The 23,144-nt window shown below is 37.4% G+C and overlaps 1 protein-coding gene across 1 annotated transcript in view; it reads left to right on the top strand.

The window, feature by feature from the left end:
• Positions 1-21,885, top strand: part of SLC24A4 (solute carrier family 24 member 4) — a 94,264-nt gene extending 72,379 nt beyond the window's left edge. Inside the window, exons 13-17 of the mRNA XM_050337279.1 lie at positions 8,497-8,663; positions 10,821-10,935; positions 13,063-13,175; positions 13,809-13,874; positions 15,536-21,885. Coding sequence (XP_050193236.1) covers positions 8,497-8,663; positions 10,821-10,935; positions 13,063-13,175; positions 13,809-13,874; positions 15,536-15,688 — 614 coding nt within the window. The 3' untranslated portion in view covers positions 15,689-21,885. The remainder of the gene's footprint in view (positions 1-8,496; positions 8,664-10,820; positions 10,936-13,062; positions 13,176-13,808; positions 13,875-15,535) is intronic.
• The last annotated feature ends 1,259 nt before the right edge of the window (positions 21,886-23,144 follow it).

Genomic DNA, 23,144 nt, shown 5'->3' with positions numbered 1-23,144 from the left:
AGTGTGTGACATTCCCAGTGTCACAAGAATGCTTTGAACTAAGGAGGGAGTTAATAGTTATGTCACTGGTCTCCTTTAAATGCAGTTTTTCTGCATTTTTGAGAAAGTCTTTGAAGATAAGTGAGGTGTAGGAGGCCAGAGTGGAACCACTGATGATACAGGTGATACTGAATGGAGCAAAAGTTCAACATGAACTCAAAAGACTTGTGTAAAAGTGGTAGGGACATGGTATAAAATCCTCATCATTACCTTCAGGTTTTGTTACTTTTGTCTGGAGATGATTATCTATTGGTTGGACTCTCATTGCTCAACTCATATATTCTGGGCAAGAATTCTTTTATTTTGCCTTCAAAAGCACCACTTTAATAGGAAAATGTGAGGAGCCAGCATCATGCTTTGCTGTTGTTCAAGTACTGTGGCACAACCAGTAGCCTAAAAAAGTCCTGACATTTAAAATGGCTTTAGGGAAAAGGTTGTTTGCAGACAGTTTCCCAGAATCCCCTCTGTTTTTCTCCAATGTATTTTCAGGCCAGGAGGAAGGCACATACATTTTCTAAAGATCAGAAGTTCATGTATTCTTTCAGTACTAGAAAGGGTTCTATGAAAAACAGGCTTTCACTTTTCAACAAGACTTTCCAATCCAACTGTTTGCAGTGTCCTAAGTAGAAAATTCATTCTAGTATTTTAAGAACTGCAACTGAAATGCCTATGAATTGGCCCAACTCCTTCTTTTTATGCTTTTTTATAGTCACCTTTTTTAGCCTAGTTTGGGATTTTACTTTCTTCCTTCAAATTGCATATTCTAGATCCTTTTGCAAGAATAAGTTGGTTTTTTTCCTGAAACAGAAGTAAATGTAAATGAAACTGAAAGCACTACATCATCTCTAAGTGATTCCCAGTAATTATTTGCCATCTCCAGGTTTTGCATTTTGTTCTTTTTTTATCCTTTGTCAACAGCAATGCTCAGCAATAAATCTGGGGGCTTTAGCACACAAAAGCAGAGAAGAGAGTTGTTATATGAAAAGGGTCTCAAACTGTTACAGCCTAGATCCCTTTGTCAAACATCTGCAAAGATTTACCCCTGGGGTGTGGTTCAGGCCCATTTTGAAACAGGAGACAACATACAGTTTTTGTGGAAACTGTGTAAGGTATCCTCAAACCAGCCTTTGCCTTTGGTTTCTGTGTGGGAAAAAACTTTGTCTTTAAAAGAGGAATTTCTTTCTTGACCTGACCTTTAGGCTGTGATGATTATCTTCCAAGAGAAAGGCTCATTTGAAGCTTTACAATTTGATTACTCTACAGTTGTTTGGAAACAGATCCTAAACTTTAAAAAAACCACTCCTCAGATCAGAATAAAGCAGGGTGAAACTGAGCAAGCATCTGTTGGCAACCAAATGATGTGTTAAAGGTCTTGTATAGCTCCGTGGTCCTTTAGAGCCCAGATTCAGAGAAGCACTTCTGTGCAGCTCTTAATCGATGTTTAAATCCCTTCCACTGTCACATGTTCAGCACCCTTTAAAAGTACTCTGTGTTCTCAGCTCCTGCTCATTTCACAGAAATGAAGAACTCCTTCTCTTACAGGATTGGAGCATGGGTGCTTTATATAAATCATGGTGGTGTTAGCTAAAATAGAAATAATAATTACTACAGCTGAAATGAGATGGCAATAAAGGAGATGAGCAATTCTGCCCATTTTTGCATGGATCCAAAGTGCAAAGGTAACGTGTAGGATAGAAGCAAAAAAAAAAAATATTAATAGTATCTACTAGAAACATTTAAAATGTTTGTCCTTGGTCAAACCAAGTGTTTGTCTCACTCAATACTCTGACTCCAACCATGATTTGATGAAGAAGCCTGGGGAAGGATGAGACAGGAAAAGTTGATATTCAGCTGTTTTCGGCTCAAGGAACTTCCTGAACTGGGTGTAAAATTTTAATTTAAAATTCCTTAGTGTATTTCTTCTTTATTAACCTAATTCATATTGAATCTTGGCAAACATTTAACACCCACAGCAACCTTTGGGAAGATGTTTTATGGTTTTGTGAAGAACTATCTTTTACTTCCTTTGAACCTGGCTCCTACTGGCTTCATTTAATGTCGTCTTTTACTGGAAACACAGCGAACAATCCAAACCTGATGTACCTCACTTGAGCACTCAGGATGCTGTATCTCTTTGTTGTATCTCCTATGGAGTTCGATGTCCTCAAGGCCGAGCTAGTTTCATGTAGAAACCTCTATAGTTTCTATCTCTGATGCAGAGATCTTTTACCTTCTCTGCAGTGCCCTCATCTTCTCTCAGTGCTCTTTTATACTTTGATCACTAGTGGACCCAGAAGACTTTCTTCTCCTGATGTATTTTAAGCAGGATTTATTGTGAATTTTGATTCTTCATTGTAGTTGTTCCTCAGGCTGTCTTTTGGCCTGCTTTATGGTGCTTTTGCCAGAGACTGGAAACATGAGTCAGGTGGCTTAAGGAGCTAGGAAGGAGCTTCTTTGATGTTGCAAGAGAGTTCTTCCAAGAAGCTTGTTCAGAGTAGGACCTAACTGTAGTCTACCAAAATGCCTTTTTAGAAGAGCTTCCTCTTGCCACTGCCTATGTAATAGGGCATCTACTGTAGAATTTTATTTCAAAACACTGTTGTCCTCATGTACTGCACTTTGATTTGCATCATGTTCTTGGAGCTCACAAATCAGACTCCTTTTGGAGTAGAAAACTAAACTGGGAACAGTGTTGCAGAAGAGCAGTGAGTGTACTCCTTGGATGAGGATGCACCAGATAGATTAGAAGAGAACTGGTCAAAGATTGAATTTAGTAACTCATCACCATATTATGAAAGGGTGAAGAGGGACTTGAAGTCTATAAATACCAGTTCTCCCTTAAAAAAAAATTGATAAAGTAGACAACGAGATTAAACATACAAAATAAACCAGGCCAATATCCAACCATGTCTAACAAGACATGGGGAGTATCTCTGTTCAGTTACATTTTCTTTTTGTTGAATGTTGTCCTATGTAAACCTATTAGAACTGTGAGAGTAAAGCTTGTTTCTCTGTACTGCAGCAAATTCTTTCTTCTAGACCAGTTTCCACTGTACCAAAAATGTATATTTAAGAGAAAACTGTTGGCATAAGTCCAAATATGCTAAATGTGGTAAAAACAGAGGCTGAAAATAGAAATCTGAGTAGTTTTGGACAGATCTCCTGGTCTGGAATCTGGAACTTTTATTCTGGAAAATGGAACTTCTGAGAAGAGTATCAGCAGTTGGAAAAATAGTCTGTTTGGGATGAAGATGAGAAGTAAAACCTTGGTGTTTTCCAGAGGAGGGGAAAAAAAAAAAAAGTGTTTCTGAAGGTCTGTTGCAGGAGAATTGCAATAAAAATATGTCTATTGCTCACTTGGAAGGCTGGCAAAGGTTGGACCTCCTTGGATACCCTTTTACACACTTTTTCTAGTCTGGTAATGCAGAATCTCTTGCCTCCACAATTCCTAAGGAAAGCTGCAGAGATGAAATCAATAAGGGTTTTCGAAGAAGGTAGAGAATCAGCTGCTGTGTTAATTTTCCTAATTGCAAATTGAAAACCATTTTCTCAGATTTTTTTTTATTTTGCAACAAAGTGGAAAATGATTCTGATGGAAAATTCACAAGGCATCTAGTTTGTTACATCTGTTTCCATTGTTTCTATGTTGAGTCCCCTACTTGTGACAAAATTTTATGTTTCTCTCTTCTGTTTTGGATGCTACTCATGACTAGGAATGATTTCAGATTGTCTAACTTACATATATTAAAGTGAACTCTGACAAACAACAGCGTTTTCTGGCAGAAGTTTGCTTGCTGTCTGGGTTCTTACAAAGCTGCTAGTGGGGAAGCACGTATGTCACCATTACACATCTTCAGGTTGAGAATTGAATTAATATTGATAATGATATGTGGGTTGTAAATACATTTTTGTAGATATGAAGCTTAATTAGGAGCAAGGTGACAAGTGCTTTAAAAATCACTTTTAATTGGTGGAAAAACAGGTTAGGTTTTGTTTTTGTTTGTTTTTTTGTTGTTGTTGTTTCTTTGTCTGTTTTTATTTCTCAAATAAAAAAAGGTAGAGACATTGAAAAAATAAAAAAGGAATTAAAAAATTATGAAGTGGAGCATCAAAAAAATTTGCAGCAATAATCTTTCTAGGCAAACCTGGATGTGCCTTATTTTTCCTCTTAGTTTACTGTTGTCAAAACCAAAAAACCCCTAGAAAAAATAGATATAAATAGTAGACCCCAGGAAGCCTTTCTCATTTTGTAGGTAGACTTCAATTAGAGAAAACCTTCCCCAGTTTTCAAGTTGCCATAAGTGAAAGATTTATATGAACATACAGTTTTGAAAATCCTTTGTGCCAGTTAGATTCATGCTTTTCAGGGATCTTACAATGTTTTTTAGATCAGTCAGCTAATCACTGTTTTGTGTAAGGAGAAGCTTCTTTCACTTGGGATGGTTTAGGCATGTTCTGAAGTGTGGAGTGGAGGTCTGTGCTTGCCTGCCATGCTTTTAAATGAAAGACTGACTGAAAAGTTACCAAGTTTAACCACCTACAGAATGTTAGAGGTGTACACTCCTGATGGTGTAGTTGCAGACTCCAGTCTGTCTAAACTTAAAAATGTGTTTTCTGTGAACCTTATTGACTAGGATGTGGGCTGTCTGCACTATATGCCCTTGGAAGTTCTGTTTCAGACTAACTCTAGCCCAATCCCATAATATTTTGGAGCACTTCTAAGTTTGTGTCTCTGGTTCAGCTTTATAGCAAGGGAATCTTATTGGTATGCTGCAAGGCTGCTCCATGGTGCAAACTAAAATACAGTAAATTGCAAACCAAAGTACAATGAATGGGGTCAGTCAGTAATCTCAAGAGTACACTTTTGATCTGAAGGTAAACACAAATGCAGTTTCATACTTTTATACTGAGCTCCTCAGCTCTGTGTGAATGTTGAGAATAGGACAGTATTTTCTTTAGCTCCTTAAGGAAATACTTGTTTCTACTCAGTGCTGTGATGTGTGTTGTTGTCTTTGTTCACCAGGACACCAACTGAATGTAAAAGTAATTATTGGGAGCATAACATCTGGAAAGATGACTAGCCCAGAAATGCATTGAAAATTAGCAAAGAGCTCTTTGTTGTAGGGCTACCACTGTCGTTTTCAGAAACATTGTAATCAAGCTCTTCTGTAATGATACCTCTCCGAAATACTTGGCATGCTTGCCTTCCAAGTATCCGTGGAAACAGAAAAAATGGACGTATGTAGTAGTAAAAACAACTTCATGCCAAAAAACGCTGATCTTTCTGTTTTACAGTAAAGTGAACAGGATATAGACCAGTGTTGCTTTCTATAATAAAACAATATTCTTTCATTATTGTTGTGGGAGGTGCAAAATACACCTTTGCTCAGTTATATGGGTTGCTGTAGGAGCCTTTAGACCCTGGGCTCACAGGAGTGGCTGGTACCACTCTTGAAACAACTGTGCTGAGGTCTGGTAATGGAGCAGAACAGCTATGTATCAAATGAGAGATAATTTTCTTCCTTGCAGATGTACTAGGCAGCTATGCAACACTCTAAAACAATTTGTCATGAGCTACAAGCATACTCAACTTTAACAAATTTGTCCTTAAATCATTTTAATGATTATTTTAGAGTGGGTGGTCAAAACCAAAACAACAGAACGGCAAAAGAAAAAATTTTAAAAGAATGAGAAAAAAATGAAATAAAATTTATGTTTTCAAGCCATATATTGTTTTTGCATTCATCTAAGCCAGGTGAAATGAATAAAGTCATCAGTTCCCTGAGGAAATAAAGTCTCAGTTCATTGAGGTTGCTGCTAAATATACTTAATAAATTCTTAAAATACTCCTAAGTTAAAACATAAGAGTAAACTTCTTTAGCACTGGGTGCCACAAAAGTTTCATGACCCAGCAGTAAGAACTGAATAAAATGGCCTGAGGCAGAACCAAGGCCAGTTATACTTAAGGCTTTATATAAAAGTTTATAAAAGCAAACCGTGACTCAAAAGAGAAGCCAATATAGAATGTGTCAAGTGGGCTGCTTTGGCCGTGCTGGTTCAGACCTATTCCAGGCTCACTGCAAATGGCCATTCAGCTTCTCTGTTTACCCAGCAAAACACAGAATTACATGCAGCTGTTGTTCCCCGAAGTCTCAAGCCTAGCTGCCATGTAATGAACACAAATGTCCCTTCCACAAACCAGCTAGCTGTAAAAAGTAGTTTCAACTCATGATGTGTGGATAAAGCATCACCACTAACAGAGCCAGGAATTTTAATCTGACACACATCCATTGAAACTCAGCAAAGATAATGGAAAGGCAAGTCCTCCTCCATTAGTACTTAGGTTTCCTGGAACTGAGCAAGCATAGCAATGCCAGTGGTAAGGCACTGTGCATTTGTTTGAGTAATGCAGGGTACTAGGCAAGACTCCTGACAAGATAAATATTCCCCACCAGAGGCTGATTGCATTTATTCTCCGTTTGTTCTTCAAGCAATTCTGTTTCTTTTATGTTATTGAAAAGAAAATGGGACTACCTGTGTGTAGCAGCACCAAAGTCAGTCAGATTACACCCACAAAAATCAGAATCGGATCCATAATTTTTTCCTGTCAGTCATCCACATTTGGAATTACACACTGAGGAAATTACTGGCCTAGGCAACTTGAGTAGACAAAGCAACTTGAGTAGACAGAGTACAATTTAACTAGCTAGGAGCCTTTTAATGATCCAAACTGTAACAGATTAAACAGGAGGAAGTATAAGTTACCATAGGATAGTTCATGGGATATTTACAACCTTGTTAACAGAATTAAAGTGAGAAGTGAGCCAAGAAGTATCATTTCAAGAAGTGTATAAAAAAAATCTGTGTAGCAGCAAATATGACCAGAGGGAAAAAGGTCTTTCCTGCAAAATCTGTAATAACAAGTAGTAGTAACTTGTAGTAACAAGTAAGATTCTAGAACTAGAATTGACCTTAAGAGACTTCAGTAGTTCTGTGTATTAGAAGTTCCACAGCCACAAACTACTAACTGGGAATAAAAACGGGTTGATGGCATCTCAGAATTCACAAAGAAATCTCAAGACATTGATTCATAACTCAAACAAGAAAATCTAGTGCTAGAATATGTAAGACTTCCATTTGGGCTTACCAAGTTAAATTAGACTAGTAAGTCACCTCATAAATTAAAAAAGTATTATTAATTTTAAAATGTTTAATATTTAATTTCATTGCATCTGGTGTACATTGGTCCAGAGGACTGATAACAATCTAATTAAATTCACTGACAAAAATTCCCATTAAACAAATCCTAAATCCCGAAGTCCTTGCTGAAAGAAAATTCCTCCTAAACTTGCTAGGACCTTTCACTGATTATTAACTGTTCTTTATAATTTAGCTAAATAACTTCACTGGAAGATGTACCTGGTAATTTTCTTCAACATGATCAATTATTTTATTCAAAATGGCATATTTTGCTAGATCTCATGCATAGCATTGGCAGTTAATGATGTAAATCCCTACTAGCATAATTCTAACATGATGTAAAGAAAACACAAATAAAAATGATGTTGGCTGTGATAAACAGCCTGAAAAACAAATTTGTTATCCTACTTGAAGGATACCTCATGAACTATATAAATTGTAACCCACTTACTTATGGCACAATTATAAAAATAATTCTCTTTTATGTATTAAGATTTATGTGCACATTTGCAATAATGTAAATTTAAAAAAATTGTCTTCAGTGATGACAATTCTCTGGTATTTCTCACCAGTTAATTTTGGAGAGCTGTACAAAGAAAGTCATTATGTTCAGTTAACTTTTACAGAAGGTAAGAGGCCATCTAAAGGTGGTGCTGTGTGCAGTTGAAGAGAGTTGACAAATCTAGATCTCCAAAGTATCAGCTTATTCCAAGTTCTGCCCAAGTGAGGTTCTGCCCAGTGAGGCACGTGAAAAAACTTTGCTGTGTTCATAGGTTGGGTCTGTGCTTCAGTTTTCTGTGAGAGTATTTTCTGTTGCTGCACAGAACATACAAGTTATTTTCACCACTTGGATTTCAATATTCTTTTTAACGTGAGAGGAGGGGGGTTTTTTGGTGGTTTGTTTTGTTTTGTTTTGTTTTATTGACATTATGGATTAATAGCAATATAGACATTTGAAAGGGCAACAAACCTGACTTAATTTTGGTTTTAAAATCAGCCATGCTTTTAAATAATTTTAATTCTTTCATGGATTTACACAGACCTTGGCAGGCTTAACTGTAAGATTCTGGATGTTCGTGCAGAACTTGGCTGAGAGTGACAAGGCCAAGTATAGTTGGAAGGTACACTGGAAAATGAGCTGACATGCACAATTGTAAACATCCTACTGGGATCATTCTCTATGCTCAGAGAGGTGTAACTAGGCCTGGAATAGTCATGGAAAAGCTAAACTGTTTCTTTCCTTTCTTTATCCTGCAGCTGGAAAAGTGAACAAACTTAAATGGCTTTTGACATGGCCATTGATATTCTTGCTCTTTGTCACCATTCCAAACTGCAGCAAACCACGCTGGGAGAGATGGTTTATGTTGACATTCATCTTATCCACTTTCTGGATTGCCTTGTTCTCCTACTTCATGGTATGGATGGTAAGTGTATGTAGCAGGAGTTCCTACTGAATGAAACGTGCATCTCAAAATAGGTAATAGTTCTCTTGTGCGTTTGTTAAAGCAAGGCGTGTAATTGTAGTAAAAGTGTAAAAGTGCATGTAAAAGTGCAGTCTCTTCAGCTCATACTCAATTATTATAATTTTAGCTTTCTGCTGCTTTGTCCTGCATAAATAATTGGACCTTTACTGTGTAGGGCCCAGTACAATCCAGGAAAGTACCAGCCTGATTTTCAAGACAATGTGGTTATCCACAACCTACTAGTAAAGGACATTTAAATGAAAATGTTTAACTCTTAGCATCTGAGACACCTTTAGAAATTTGTCTACAGGGTCTTGTACTGAAACGTGGCAGCTGGATGCAATATTTGAAGACTCAGAAATGGTGTAAAACACCTTGATTAGATTGGAAAGAAAATTCTTAGTGAAGAGTACTATGGTTGCCGGTGTGCTTCCCTTTGCCCTGTATTTGTGAGAAACAGTGTGTTAGGTGTATATCTGTAAATTGTTGTCAGTAGAGGAGCATACTTACTTGAAGATTTTAATAAATTCCTGTTTTTCCTCCTCACCCTCTTTCAGTCTCTCAAGTTTACCTTTTCAGTTAGAGAAGAGACATAAACAGGAAAGCTCCTCAAATTGATTCTGTGATGGGAAAATGAGCAGTGCTTCTGAAGTACAAAGCTGAAGATTGGTAGGATGCTGTGAAGAATTCATATACCCATTTTCCTTTTTCATTTTAAAGGAATATATGGTGAAGAAACTTTCAGGTGGTTTCATGTTGGAATATATATAGTCTCACATATTACACCCATAGACACACACACACATATATACACACACTCTTCTGGTCATGCATATGGACGAATTTTTGTTCTTAAACTTCTTAAACCTGCAAAAACTTTTTTGGATGGAGAACATCTCTACTTTCCTCAAATGTATTGGGCATTTGCAAGCTGCTTTATGTTTCTTCTCATGGAAGGTTGTGTTTTCTGTATACTTTTTTCGACTTTCTATATAAATTTTGCAGTGTAAAGTAATCTTCTTAACACAGAGTGTTGAAGAAATTCCTATGCCAGCCACTCATTCTGCCTGAAGTAGTGATGCCAAAGCCACACATTTATTTCATATTGTATGTCCTTTGCAAGCTCACACTCAGTACCTTCCAAGTGTGGATATCACAAATGTGAGAGGTGCTCATTAAGGGTGTAACACAGTTTTGTTTTAAGAGGCAGATGGACTTTAATACCCAGTTACCAGTTGCAGCAGGGGAATCATGCCTACTCCTATTTCTGAGTCCCTGCCCCTGAAGATCAGATGTATCAGCAGGTTCCTAAAATACACCTTTTCTTTGGTGAAGGGTCCAGTTCTACTCATGTGAGAGACTGGCAGACTTTTTCAAGAAAACAACACAGAACCTTAAAGACTTCCATTCTTAGCAGCCTCAGCAGGGAAGCAGCTGCCTGTCCCTGATTCAGTCTTCTCACTGCTCACAAGCCTATTTCCTTTTCAGCTGCCTTTTCTTCATGCTTTTTCAGCCCTCTTTGAATGTTCCAACTGAATTCAGTTCCCTGCCCTTTCCAAGAATTCTACTATCTTCAGTGATTCCCTGAGCTCTTTTAAAGCTGTCTCTGGAGTCTCAGGGGACAGTATAACCAGACATTCTCACTTTGAGATTATATCAGAAGTCATGCAAGAAATTAGTTTCTTCCTTATGTGTTGGGTTATAATAAATTCTTTATATCTCTGCCCCTATATTACAATATAAATCGGTTGCAGTCCTTTTGAGAATAGAACCAGCAAGAGTCTTTGCTATTCTTGGGAACAAAGAAATCCCAAATCCACAGACTGGATCACCTGATCTCCTTAAAAGATCAGTATATCATGTTAGAAGCACAGAAAATGGAGTTTTGTTTGTTCATAAAATGTTGAATAATAAGACCCAAATTCCTTTTCCTTGGCACAGGCTTGGTTTTAGGTTGATTATTCCACAAGTATTTAGTTTGCAGAAACAGGTAAGTGTCCTGAGTCTAATCCTGTTAGGTTCCACACCAGAAATCAAATTTAAGATTATGGCACAACTGTATTGGAATGAGGAGACTTTCCAGATATGGTAAGTTAATCTACTTTCCTCACTGTTCAGGTGACTGTGATTGGATACACCCTTGGGATACCAGATGTGATCATGGGCATTACTTTCCTAGCTGCAGGAACAAGCGTCCCAGACTGCATGGCCAGCTTAATAGTAGCAAGACAAGGTACTGTGTCTGCTGAAGCATAACTGCATTCTTACATACATGCTCTGTGATTTGCTTCCTCCATGCACACAAATTGTAGATTTTATTTTATTTCTTTTATTACTATTACTATCATTTTATTTTTTACTGTTTCAGGGCCTCATTAGGAGCCAAAACACTTTGCTAATTATTATAAATCAAAAAAGTAATCCTTGTCCTGTTATCTTTTGCTTATTGGGACTGGGCATTTTAGCATTCTAGAAGGTAATTCAGCATTTATATGTCATGCATGGTATGTATCAGCCCAGGTAAGAAGATAAAAGTCATAGACAAAGCTAGAGTATCAGCTATTAAAAATTACATTGAAGAATATATACTGTCCACCACTTGTCCATGGAAAACTTGTACTGATTTCTAGAAGACCTCTCAAACCCAGGGAAGTGAAGTAGTTGAAGAGAATGTGGCAGAAGTGATGTTGCCCCAGCATGCTTCTCATCCAAATGCAGACCTCTTTCCCGCTTGGACGTATGAATAGCTGCACTGGATAGAGTGTTAGATAACTGTCAGCTGTGTCCTCCCCAACTGTCCATTTGAAACTGTCAGAGGTTTTCTTGTGTATCTTTAAAATTTGATTAAGTTTCTTTACACTTCCTTGTTTTTACTTGAAAAATACTGGTAGCATCATCCCTTCTTGTTGATGAAAAGCATTAAAGCTGACAGCGTGATCCCTGGTACAGCAGTAGAATAAGAAAAGGACCTAATCGTATTCTTTTCCACTATTTCAATTCCCATAGCCTTTTTTTTTTGTTCCTGATAATGAGATCTCCAGCACACATCACTGGGCAAACAAAAGTGTTTTGCAGTGATAAATTAAGTACTTCAAAGCCCCACCTTTGTAATTTGAGATAGAAGTAGTGCTGTTAAATGTTGCCTGCTTGAAAAGTATTATATATTTAAAATATTTAATTTTCCAGGTCGCATTATTTTTTATGTGCAGGAAAAGCTCACAATAAACAATACAAAAAAGTATTCAAAATTTTCATGGAACCACCTTCCTACTGAATTAATTTTCCATGTGCATTATTAAAATTATTTTTGTAACATTTCATTTTTAAAGTAACAGACTACTTCTTTAGATTAGTTCTTCTGTTGTATTAGAAAAAAACTGCTGTAGGGATTGTTTCCTCTGAAGGTGAAGGTAAGCACTAGCTTGGAAAAAAGCTGCCCAATTCCCTTGAAGACCATACAGGGACTTTGCTCTGCTTGAATTCAAGAGAGTTGTTTACTGACAGAATGCAGGCAAATATCTACTATAGAGAGGAACACTACCATATTTTGAATTTAAAGACGCACCTTTGTAATTTTTCAGCAGCTTCCTGCTAGAAGGTACTGTATTTATGCTGTGGTAGTGTATGTCTCCACTCTGTGCATACTCTGAAACTGTTTGTGAGATGCCCCATTTATGTCAAAGTTCCTCTTCCTTTCCAGTATTCACTTTGTGGAAGTGATTTATTAGTTAGGCCAGTGCCTAAGGGAAATTAGCAGGGACAGAGAATTCTGCCTTCCTCATATTCATTAACAGTGGTGCAGAATGAGATGCCAGCCAGTGATAAGTATTTAAAGTAGGTTTTGAGTAATACCTAGGTACTTCACCACAATTCACTCTTTTTTTCTTTTCCTGTATCATTTAGTTGTTCCTGAAGTTCAATTATTGCTGATTGAGCCCCACAGAAATGCTTAATAGCTTTGACTATCACCTGGTTGGGTTATTTTCAGGATCTCTTTGCATCATTCACATGAGATGAAGGTCACGTAGCCACATACTAAATCCTGTGCATAATCTTCAGGTTCCCTGTGGCTGCTGACTATTTAGAGCAAGACTTTGACGTTGAACTCAGATGCTGAATGGATACCACACACCCTGTAAAAGCTCTCTGAGGCACAAGGAAGATACAGTTGTAGTGAGCAATTTTTTGCACGCTTTTTTCAGAAGTCATGCAAATGTTATGGAAATTGTCTCCCTACCTCAGATACTCTGGCCAGTTCTAGGGGCAGTTGCATCAATGCCCTTTAGTTTCCTCTAGTAGACAGAGTAATGGCTGTATACTCTGATTATATCGAAGAGTTGTTGTTTTCTTTTCTCTGCAGGCCTTGGTGACATGGCAGTGTCCAATACAGTAGGGAGCAATGTCTTTGACATTCTGGTGGGACTTGGTGTTCCATGGGGTTTGCAGACCATGGCGATTGATTATGGATCAACTGTACGTATACTTGGCAAATCTTTTAAGTTTTCCTTTTATTCTGTTTGTAAAATATCCTAAAAAGAAAGCATGCAAATAAGTAAAGAAAACCCCAAAGAACCTGCTGAGCATGTTATTAGTTGCTAAATAAGGTGTTATTTCTTTGCCAAGGAACATAAAGTTAAGGAAGCAATTCTCCTTTCACAAGCTGCAATTAATTTCCACTGAATTTTCCACTTTGTCCACCAAAGTATATTACACTGTGTAGCAGAAAAATAGTGCCATGGATAGTTCATGGCTCTATGATTTTCTCACTACACAACTTCTAGCACAGCTGTCTGTCTCTGTATACCTTAGTATTTTTGTCTGTAAGATGAGAATAACAGCTTATCTCTCTCTTCTGAGGATTTTTTAACATAAACCCCATTATAAAGGCTGACTTCTTTTTTAATGGAGGTGGGATTACTATCATTTGCTTAGATTCTCTAATCTTCCCGTTCTTTATTCTGATTAATCTGTTGTGGATTCCATAGTTTAAAATATGTAAGTCGCTATTCAAAACAGAAGGTGGACTATAAATCAGTAAATTGGTTTTTGATCTGCAAAGCACAGCTATATACTGAGCATTTTAAAAGTCTCTTCCAATTCCCACAGGTTAAGATAAACAGCAAAGGACTAGTCTATTCAGTTGGACTTTTACTAGGATCAGTGGCACTTACTGTAAGTATCTGAGCATCTCCAAGTATTCAAATTGCAAAATAATTATTAGGTAATAGATTAGGATAATTATTAGGCAATAATAAGAATAAAATAGAAATACTTAGCATTGCTTCTTGTGAAGTATCATTCTTCTAGCAATAACATGAGTTGAAGAGTCACCACTGTCTTCAATGAGGACTGAAATCTGGCATTTGGTGCAAAAGATGCTGGATATGTGTAGGTCCCGTATATTTCGGTGGCAGTGTTGAAATTATGGGATCCAATAGTAGTTCTTTGGTCCTGTGTGCATACCCCAGACCTATCTCTACTTTATGCTGGGACAAGACCCAGGTATGGTTCATCACCCTTTGCCATTGTCTCTGATTTCCAAAACCAACCTGGACTAATCAAGTTCTGTAACTTAAACTCTTAATGAGTACTAGTCAGTGAGGACTGTGAACCCCAGGGCTTTGAATGCACATGCTAAATGTCACTCAGTGTAAGACACTTGCCCTTGTAACACATCTTATCAAGCTGGAACAATAATTCTGTTTCAAAAGTCAATTTTGCTGGTACTTAAGGTCTGATCCTGCTGACTCCCAGGGAACCCTCTGTAGGAAGAATCAAATCAGGTATAAGGAATCAAAAAGGTATAAAATATTCACGTATACTAATGTCTTTCACTGATTGCCTGGGAGGCTTTGTAGAGGCTCTATAGTAAGAGGGGTTCATCACTGGAGATTTCACACTGTTGCATGACTCGGTCTTACAAAACTTCACATCACCTGTGCATGACTTAAGTGGTAGAATGACCAGGGCCTGTTCACTCTACTACTAACTTCCTAATGTGTCTGATACAGAAGGTGTGAGAGCCTGTTCTTTTCTTATTTTTTTGTCTTATCCCCAGTCTGCCATCCTGCACAGTGCCTGTGAAACAACAAAGATACTCTGTAGACATTTATATCTGATGTTGCTGCATGCATATTGCTAACCAGCACTTTGGGAAAAATCGGGAAGATAATGCAGATGTTACTATGCTAGCCCTTCATGTTTTTCTGAAAAGAATCTTTTCATAGCAGGAGCCATATCAGCTGAGGTTGAGGCATCTATTATTGTCTCATTTGTTCTGCTGAATACCCTGATTCGCACAGACCTTTCCAGCAAAACTCAGTGGAGAATTTCGAGCAAAACAAATAACAATTCAGAGGCACTCAACACCATTGAAAAGAGATGCCTTCATGAGGACTTCATTGCATTGCTACCTGTAACTTACTAGTACCCTTAGTTCTGGAGCTCAACCAAACAGCAAAGAAAGCACCTCTTCTGAAGCTGTTGCAAGAATGGGCATTAGGTGCTGGTGCTGGGACATAATGAATCTGCAGGGGAACACGTGAGGGAGGGACATTCATGTAGTTCATTAAGTGCTCTTCTTTATTTCATTAAATATTTTGTAAAACAGTCTTAGGACATCTGAGAGTCAGACCAGAGTTTCAATTCTTAGTTTGGGCTTTTACATTTCTCTTCTTGATCAGAAAAACATATGTTGCCTTTTTGATCTGTAAAACAGATCTGGAGATCTTTGTACAAGATCTCTAATTCAAAATACTTTTTTTTAGCTTGTTATGGGTGGTTCCACAAGTTTCCTTCAGAGCTTAATTAACTAATGCTTCGTTTGCTTGCAGGTATTTGGAATCCATGCAAATAAGTGGAAACTTGACAGAAAATTAGGCATCTATGTGTTGTTTCTTTATACTGTTTTCCTGTGTTTATCTATAATGATAGAGTTTAATGTCTTCACCTTTGTCAACTTCCCTATGTGCCGAGAAGAACTTTAAACCACAACGAGGAGAGAGGCTGAAATTCTTCTGGTTACACATGCTGTAAATGGCAGGAGGCATTTCACATTTTTACCTTCTTTCCATCAGTAATTTGAGTGTCGTTCCTGCTTCATCAGCTAACAAGCACTTTTACCTATGTGGAAGGAAAGCATACCCTCCTTTTAACATGCTAGCTCAAGGCAACCAAAGCATTTTCCTCCTCTTTGGGTACTGCTGCTCAGACATAAAGCTCCGTGGATCTTATGCAGAACTCTAAAAGGACCCATTTCTGGGCATTCTGTTGTGGTTTTCATTCTCCTTTTGCAGACAATCAGCCATCACCAAGGTTAGCAAGAGGATGGGATAAAAATATTTGTAGTTCTTTTGGTTTTGACATTTACTTTCCATGGAAGGATAAGAGGCAAGTTCAGAACTTTTCTTGGCTCGTTCAAAATATCTCAACTACAGGACCGGAAAGTCCAAGGCACATATCATGGCATGCACTGTTGAGGACATCATTTCCCTTTCAAGTGCTCTGCTTATAGAGGAACTGCACTGACAGTTTTTGATGGCAGTGTTGGATATTTATCACTCTGTTCAATGAACATGAACAATGTGGCAGAGAAAGAAGAGGAAATGGTTCTATGTTGTATCACTTGTGATGATGCACACTAGAAGTCAAGAGTGTCTGCATACTGAAGAAGAGAATTACATGCAGAAATTCATACTTGAAAAATATGTTTTATTGTTAATGAGGAATGCTGTACACATAAATATAAACTGACATTTGTGGAATATTACACCACAAAAAAACTTTGCATTGGCCATTGTAAGCCCATTGTGTAAATTTAGAAGAAACTAAACAAATAAAACTGGGTGCTCAGTAATTATCAGTTGTTACCAGCTGAGAGTAGTGTCTGAACATAATCCAGACTTTCTGACAACAAAACCCATCCTGATTATGATTTGATTTAATTCAGTTTGATTGGTGGGAGGAAGAAGCTTATTTCATCAGTCAAGAAGCTGGTGTGTTCTTCACCAATTTTTCTTTATTCCCAGAAGCTTAATGAAGATGAGTGTCTGTCGTGGAGCAGTGCAGATAAGAATCACATAGACAAAAGCAAGTCTGTCAAGAGAGTATGGTCCTTGATTTGATTGCATGCAAATTTTGAAGCACAATATACTTCTTTTCAACTCCGAGTAGAAGCCAAGTTTTGATATCCTTTCCACCAGCATAATAATCTGATATAAGGAATTACTCTGGATGTAACTGACAGCACGATTCAGCCCAGAGTATTGAAATAATGGGTAACATTCCACATTGTAGCAGTCATACAATTGCAAATCACTGAGACAGCATATTTTGAATTGCTACTAAACTTTAAAAATATTTTGAAGCTGTATGTGAATGATCACATAAAGCTTCTAAGGAAGCACAGTTAACTTTATACATAGATTTTTTTAATTTTTTAATGTTTATAAACCAAACCTATCAACTAATAGTTGATGTGTTTTTAAATATATAAATATTTCCATTAAGACTATATATAAAAAATTGTGTCAATGAGAACATACTATAAAATGTTAGTAAATAAGCACTTACTCAGAAAGTTCCTTCTTTTAACAAATGATAAATAATTATGTTTAGCCAGCTGACATGCAGAATACTGTTTACACCAGGCAATGTGTTTACAATTATGGCTATTTTAAAAATTATTGTAATACAAATGAAGGAGTGTATTCTGCCGGTGAACTTTTTTTAAGGAATTGGATCCTTTCAATGTAATCCTAAAGAAAAAGAGAGCAACACATTTGTTATTTGCTTTACACTTTGTTACAAATGTCAGTATTAGTATCCATTTAGGGTTCATAATTTAAGAGTTATGTTGTTAAAGAAGCCAGTTCTAAAGATGGCCACAAATACAGCATTATTAAAATGCTTTATTGAATAGGCAAGCATGGCAGTAAAACACATTTTATCTCAACAATGCCAATGACCCCATTTCCAGGCATTCAAGACATTTTTGCTGCAGTATAAAGCTGAGGAGATGGAATTCATGTTCATCTTTGAGTCTTCTGTTGCAGAAAGGCTGTGAAAATGCAGCATACTGCTGGGACACTGTAGGAGCATCCCCCTCTAGTCTTACTCTCTCCCCTGCTGTCATTCAGGAGGACAGTTTACTGCTGAAAATATGGTGATGACTTAAATATAAGATGAAAAGGAGCAGAGAGAGAGGCTGAGTAAATGTTCTTGTCCTATATTCTGCTATTGTATGGTTTTGGAGAACTAACTGTCTCCAAGCAGATATTTGCTGTCCTGTGCATGGTTCAGGCAGCTCAGATGTCTTCACACAGTGGAAGAGTGATTCCAAAATCAGGTTTTGAATGCTTAGTGAAAGCTGAGTTGACAGTCATGACGGCATCAAAGCTTATAGTGCCAGATCTAGCAAACTGTACTGTACCTTCATATTTCTGGGCCAGGCAACTTTGGAAAAATACGGGCACCAATTTTTTCTGTAGCAGCTGACCCCCAGCCCAAACATGCACAAATTTTTGTTTGCTAATACCATGAGTTCTTCAGATATAATTTAGAATTACTCTACCTAAATTGAATATCACTTACTCCAGAAAACCAGTGGTGTGTTTTAGCAAGGGGCAGTCTCAGAACGTAGTACTGACCTTAAATTATGTGGCTGATCCTGTCATCTACAGCTCTTCCTGAAACATAGACCCACTTCAGGACAATTTATATTGAATTCTAATGTTGCATTTCATGAGATGGTCTCATGCATCTCCTGCTATGAGACAGGTATCATGCCATGCTTATCATTATAAATAACATTAGTAGAGTTCTCCTCTGACACCACCACACGACCAAGGATGCACTGTTTGCCAAAGAATTATGAGATGCTGTATCAGGGCCTTGATGGCACATTATCATCTGAAGTAGTGTAAAGGGTTCTTAAGTTGTCATTATCCATATGCTAAATAAATAGAGTTATACACCAAACCATGCAGGTAAACTGAATGGTCCAAGAAAGATCTGATTGACAAATTGTTGTATGTCAGATAAACCCACATCAGAATGTATCAGTAATTCAGTAGGCTGTTGCCGAGTAATAACAGATTAGTGCCTTTCATATGTATACAAAAAAAAAAAAGAAGAAAAAAAAAATTTGCTTGTGTGGTCAGGAAACCATTACAAATTTTGCCATTTTCAAATCAAGAAAAGGAGTGATTTGTGCTTGGCTCTCTGCAATTAGTACAGTTCTACTCTGCAGCTGTTCAGATTGTGTCTGTAAAATTTTGCAGCCATTTTGTTTTATTAACCATTGCAAAAGTTAGCTGGCTGAGTTTGAAATGTGTGTCGCAATGTTCTGTAAGTTAATGTTCAGCTCAAGAGTGAAAAGAAAGCTGGTGGATGTGAGGGGTAAAGCTGTTACTGTGATCTGAAATTTGCCAGCATACTAACACTGAAAAGTAATACAACTCAGAAAAAGATATCCCATATCCAGCAAAGCTTAACTTCAGTAGGTTTGATTCCATTCTTAAAGCTAAACATATATCCAAGTGCCTTGCTGGGTTATGTCCTAAGATGACAGTGGAGGATGATTTTGGGGTTTTCTGTCATATTCAGGTCTTTTCATATTTTACTGAGTTTGTAGTCTAAGGATTGTATTTCTGTCTCGAATTAAAAGGTTTGACCAGAATCTGTGGACTTCTGCTGATACCACTTTCAATTTCCACTCATGTAAATAGGAGAACATGTTCCTTGTCTCGAACTACAAAACTGTGCATCTGCCCTTGTGTGTATGAGCAGGATGAAAACTGAATTATAGCTGGCCAAGGAGGGCTTTTAACAGCTCTTTTCTGCTGCAGTTCCCCTGGAGTAGCACAGTCCCACATAGACCCACAGGTTGCAATCCTGTCTGTAGCAAGCAAGTGGGAGTTTCCATTGAGTTTGACAATTTTTGATTATGTTTATTTACCGTAACAATTGTACTGCATTATAAAGTATTGCTTGAGTAAAGATTTCAAGCTCAGGATCTACATGTCTAAATCTAAGAAGCTACAGATATGGTTAACTATTTGATGATCGAAGGGCTGCCCTCTAGGCTGAAGTCTAGTCTAGAACACCTTCAGTCTTCCCAACAGGTACAGCATAGTCAGCATCTTTCTCCTGGCTCAGTCATTGGCGTGCCAATTTTATTTTGTTTTCATACGCTTGCTGCAGCTGTAGAAAACATAAAATTAGTTTCTGGATTTAGATTATATCTGTAAACTTTCTGTCAACGTGTAAACAAATGGAAAAGGTCTTTACTAATCTAATTCTTAGCAATTATAGAGAAGAGTTTATTCTGTCTTTGATTTCCCTTGTGACTGTACTTTAATTGCACTTGTTTCTATTATGTGTTTGCTTTAGTTGCACAAATCCCTCATGGGTTTTATTGTCTTCCTTTCTTGGATTTCTTGCCATTGTAATACCATTTACTTGTGTCCTACTGTTGGTTTTGGTAGAGTGCTTTAAGCTGTATAAATACTGCCTGATAATTCATGCCATGGAAAGATCAGACCTAATGTAATACGAATCAGACACTAAAATAACTGATAGCCAGGCAAAACCAAAGAATCTTCCTAATTGAAATACATTGCCTTTAAGCATAACATTCTGTCACTGCAAGTCTCAGATCTCTCTCAGTTATTTGTGTTTAAACACTCGGAAAAAAATCAGCAGCTTGTGCATTTGCTACACAATTCCCTTTTTATTTCTTTGAGTCTGAACTCCACATTTTTCATTTTTTTGGGTGATGAGATTTATGTGATGGTTACACAGGAAAATGACAGCATTTAGTTCCAGCAACTCTGTACCAAACCCTTTATTATTCCCTTGAACTATTTTGAAAAGTCTATATGCAAGTGATCAATGTTCTACTGAAGAGGAGAATGCCATTCAACTGATATGTGCATTCCAGCTTCTGACCTACTGTGTACATATTTAAAAACCTCCTTTTGAATAACTTGAGCACACACTTTTCTCACATTTCCCCATATGTCAGGTCCTGGTGTTTTCTCCCAAGAGAAATCTGTGAACTCCTATACCTCCCTGTCCTGACATGTGAGATACACGTAGCTGCTTCTGCACAGGCTGAGATGTGTAGTGGTTGCGGCAATTTGTTCCTCATGTGGTTCTGCTTGCTACCATACTTCTGACATACAGTGCACTGTCTGAAAGAAATGAATGGTTATGGGAAATTAATGCCATTTGGATGTTTTCTTAGAAGAATTGCCAGTTTGAATTTAATCCCATTTATTTTTCTTTTTTACTTGCACAAAGAATGTAGGCAATCATTGCCATCCTATCAGTCTTGATGAACTTGAAAGACAAATCTAAAGATTGATTTATAGCACTAGGCATGATAACAGATTCTAAAGGTATCAGAATATATGAAAACTAGACAGGTATAATCTCTAGAAAGATTGATAACAATAAAGATGCTTCCTTTCAGAGGATTTTTACAGAAAGATTATGGCCTTTATTCATATACCAGTTATGTATGCAAAGAACACTTGTAAATCTCCTTCCCCACCAGCATCTCTGTTTCAAATGGCTGTAACTGCAGCAAAGTTATGACCAAATTCTTGCCTTCACGTTCTTGGGAGTGGTACCAGTGCTCATTAATGTCCTGGTAGTGGCACAAATTTGTGTCAGTGGAACTGAGCATAGAATTTGGCTCACACTATCTCCTCCGTTGCAAGAAAGTATTTGAAATCATTTATGATCACTAAAACTAATTCCAAATCTTTTAAAAACCTGTGTTTCATACTTACAGGCATTTACAGTGCACCCTTAGGAGGTGCAATACCTCTTTAAATATTATTAAAACTTTCTAGAACTGCTTACTTTGAAAACAGAAAGGGATGGGTTTGTAAACTGTAAATAACAGAAATCTCTCATGTTATTTATTTTTTCAATGACTGTGACCTTATGCACTGTGAATGCTCTGTGATATGGGGTCCATTGTACAGATAAATATGTCATGGAATCCAAATGGATTTAATGTGATAATTTGTTACAAAATGTTGGCATGATATTTGATTATTTTTGTTGTGAGAATTATAAAAAAATAGTTAACTCAGCATTTATAAAGATTATAGCAGTCAGTATTATAATGCACTATATAAAACTATGTACACTATCAATAAATTATATAAACAACTGGAGTGTGTTTTTTATCAGATGATGTCAAGTTGTGAAACATTCTCATGTTTATTATTGAAAATCTGTAATGGAGGACTCAAAAAGGTTATGTGACTTTACTTTTTGGTGAAATCTGGACCCCGCTGAAGTGAATGACAGAAGGTCCACATTTTCATCTATTGCAGGGAGTATTGCCTGGATCAAGCCGTTATTTGGAGTGAGTTAAGTGTACTGCTTTGATTTGCAGCAATTCTGAAACATACTATTTGCTCTTTTGGGACTAGAAGTGTGTGAATTGCTGAGAACACAGTTTGCTGTGCTGAGGCACTGATTCAAAAGCAATTATGGCAGCTCAGAAACACCCTGATCGAGAGCATTTTGGCTACTTTGTCCTGTGGTATAGTGGTGTCCAGCAGGTTCACACTGAGTGCTGGATGCTGACGAAGGGGTGGAAGTAAGGTCTGAAGGCTGCACAGTACTATTTTGCTTTCCCAGCTACCTAGGCTCTGGAGATACTCCTTCTTACCCTTGACTGCCTATTTTCAACATCCCTGTAGTCCACCTCAGGATCTGGTGACCCTGAAAAAAAAAAAGAGGAGAAAAAGAAGCTAAGAGTTAACTTCATCTCATGGCCTGGTGTATTAACAGTTTTGTTAGACAAGTCTTCTCATGAATACTAGCCAGTTTACAACCAGGAGATGCAAGTTAAAAGAAAGCTTGATCTTATTTTTCTTAAGCACTGTGCATGAGACTGGAATCCCTGTTGCTGTATAAACCTGTCATTAGCCACTCTCGGCTTCTGTGCATCTACGGAAAAGTCTCATGGAAGTGGAGACAAGGGATATCCTACATTCTTTGATTTTTGCATAAGGGTTCATTCATTAGTGTATGCTAGGCTAAATTTTTCTAAGCTGGGGAAAGAAAAGGATTCCTTCTCATACACAGAATTAACTTCTAAGAATCAGAATCTGAATGTGAAAAATGCCTCTTCTTTTAATCCTTCCATTCTTGTCATGATGACCCATCATGATCTGTTACGTAATAGGCTCTATAAAAGGCACATAATCTATGGATTAGTGACACAATAGGCATGACAATTCCTACGGGCTCTTATCACATGCCATATTATTGATGCTGCCACTTCCTACTGTACGGAAAGCAGAACTGTCGTGTAATCTGTGCATATGCTGAAAGCACTTTATTGTAGCCAAAGTGCTCGGTGTACTTAATGGCTTCCCCCATAAGCCATTTTTAAACCTTTCCAACTCAGCTGCT

The sequence above is a fragment of the Myiozetetes cayanensis genome, unplaced genomic scaffold, assembly GCF_022539395.1.
Source record: "Myiozetetes cayanensis isolate MyiCay16 unplaced genomic scaffold, myiCay2020 scf6-25, whole genome shotgun sequence".
NCBI lineage: Eukaryota > Metazoa > Chordata > Aves > Passeriformes > Tyrannidae > Myiozetetes > Myiozetetes cayanensis.
Note: the sequence above shows the minus strand (reverse complement) of the source record. Positions and strands in the feature narration are given on the sequence as shown.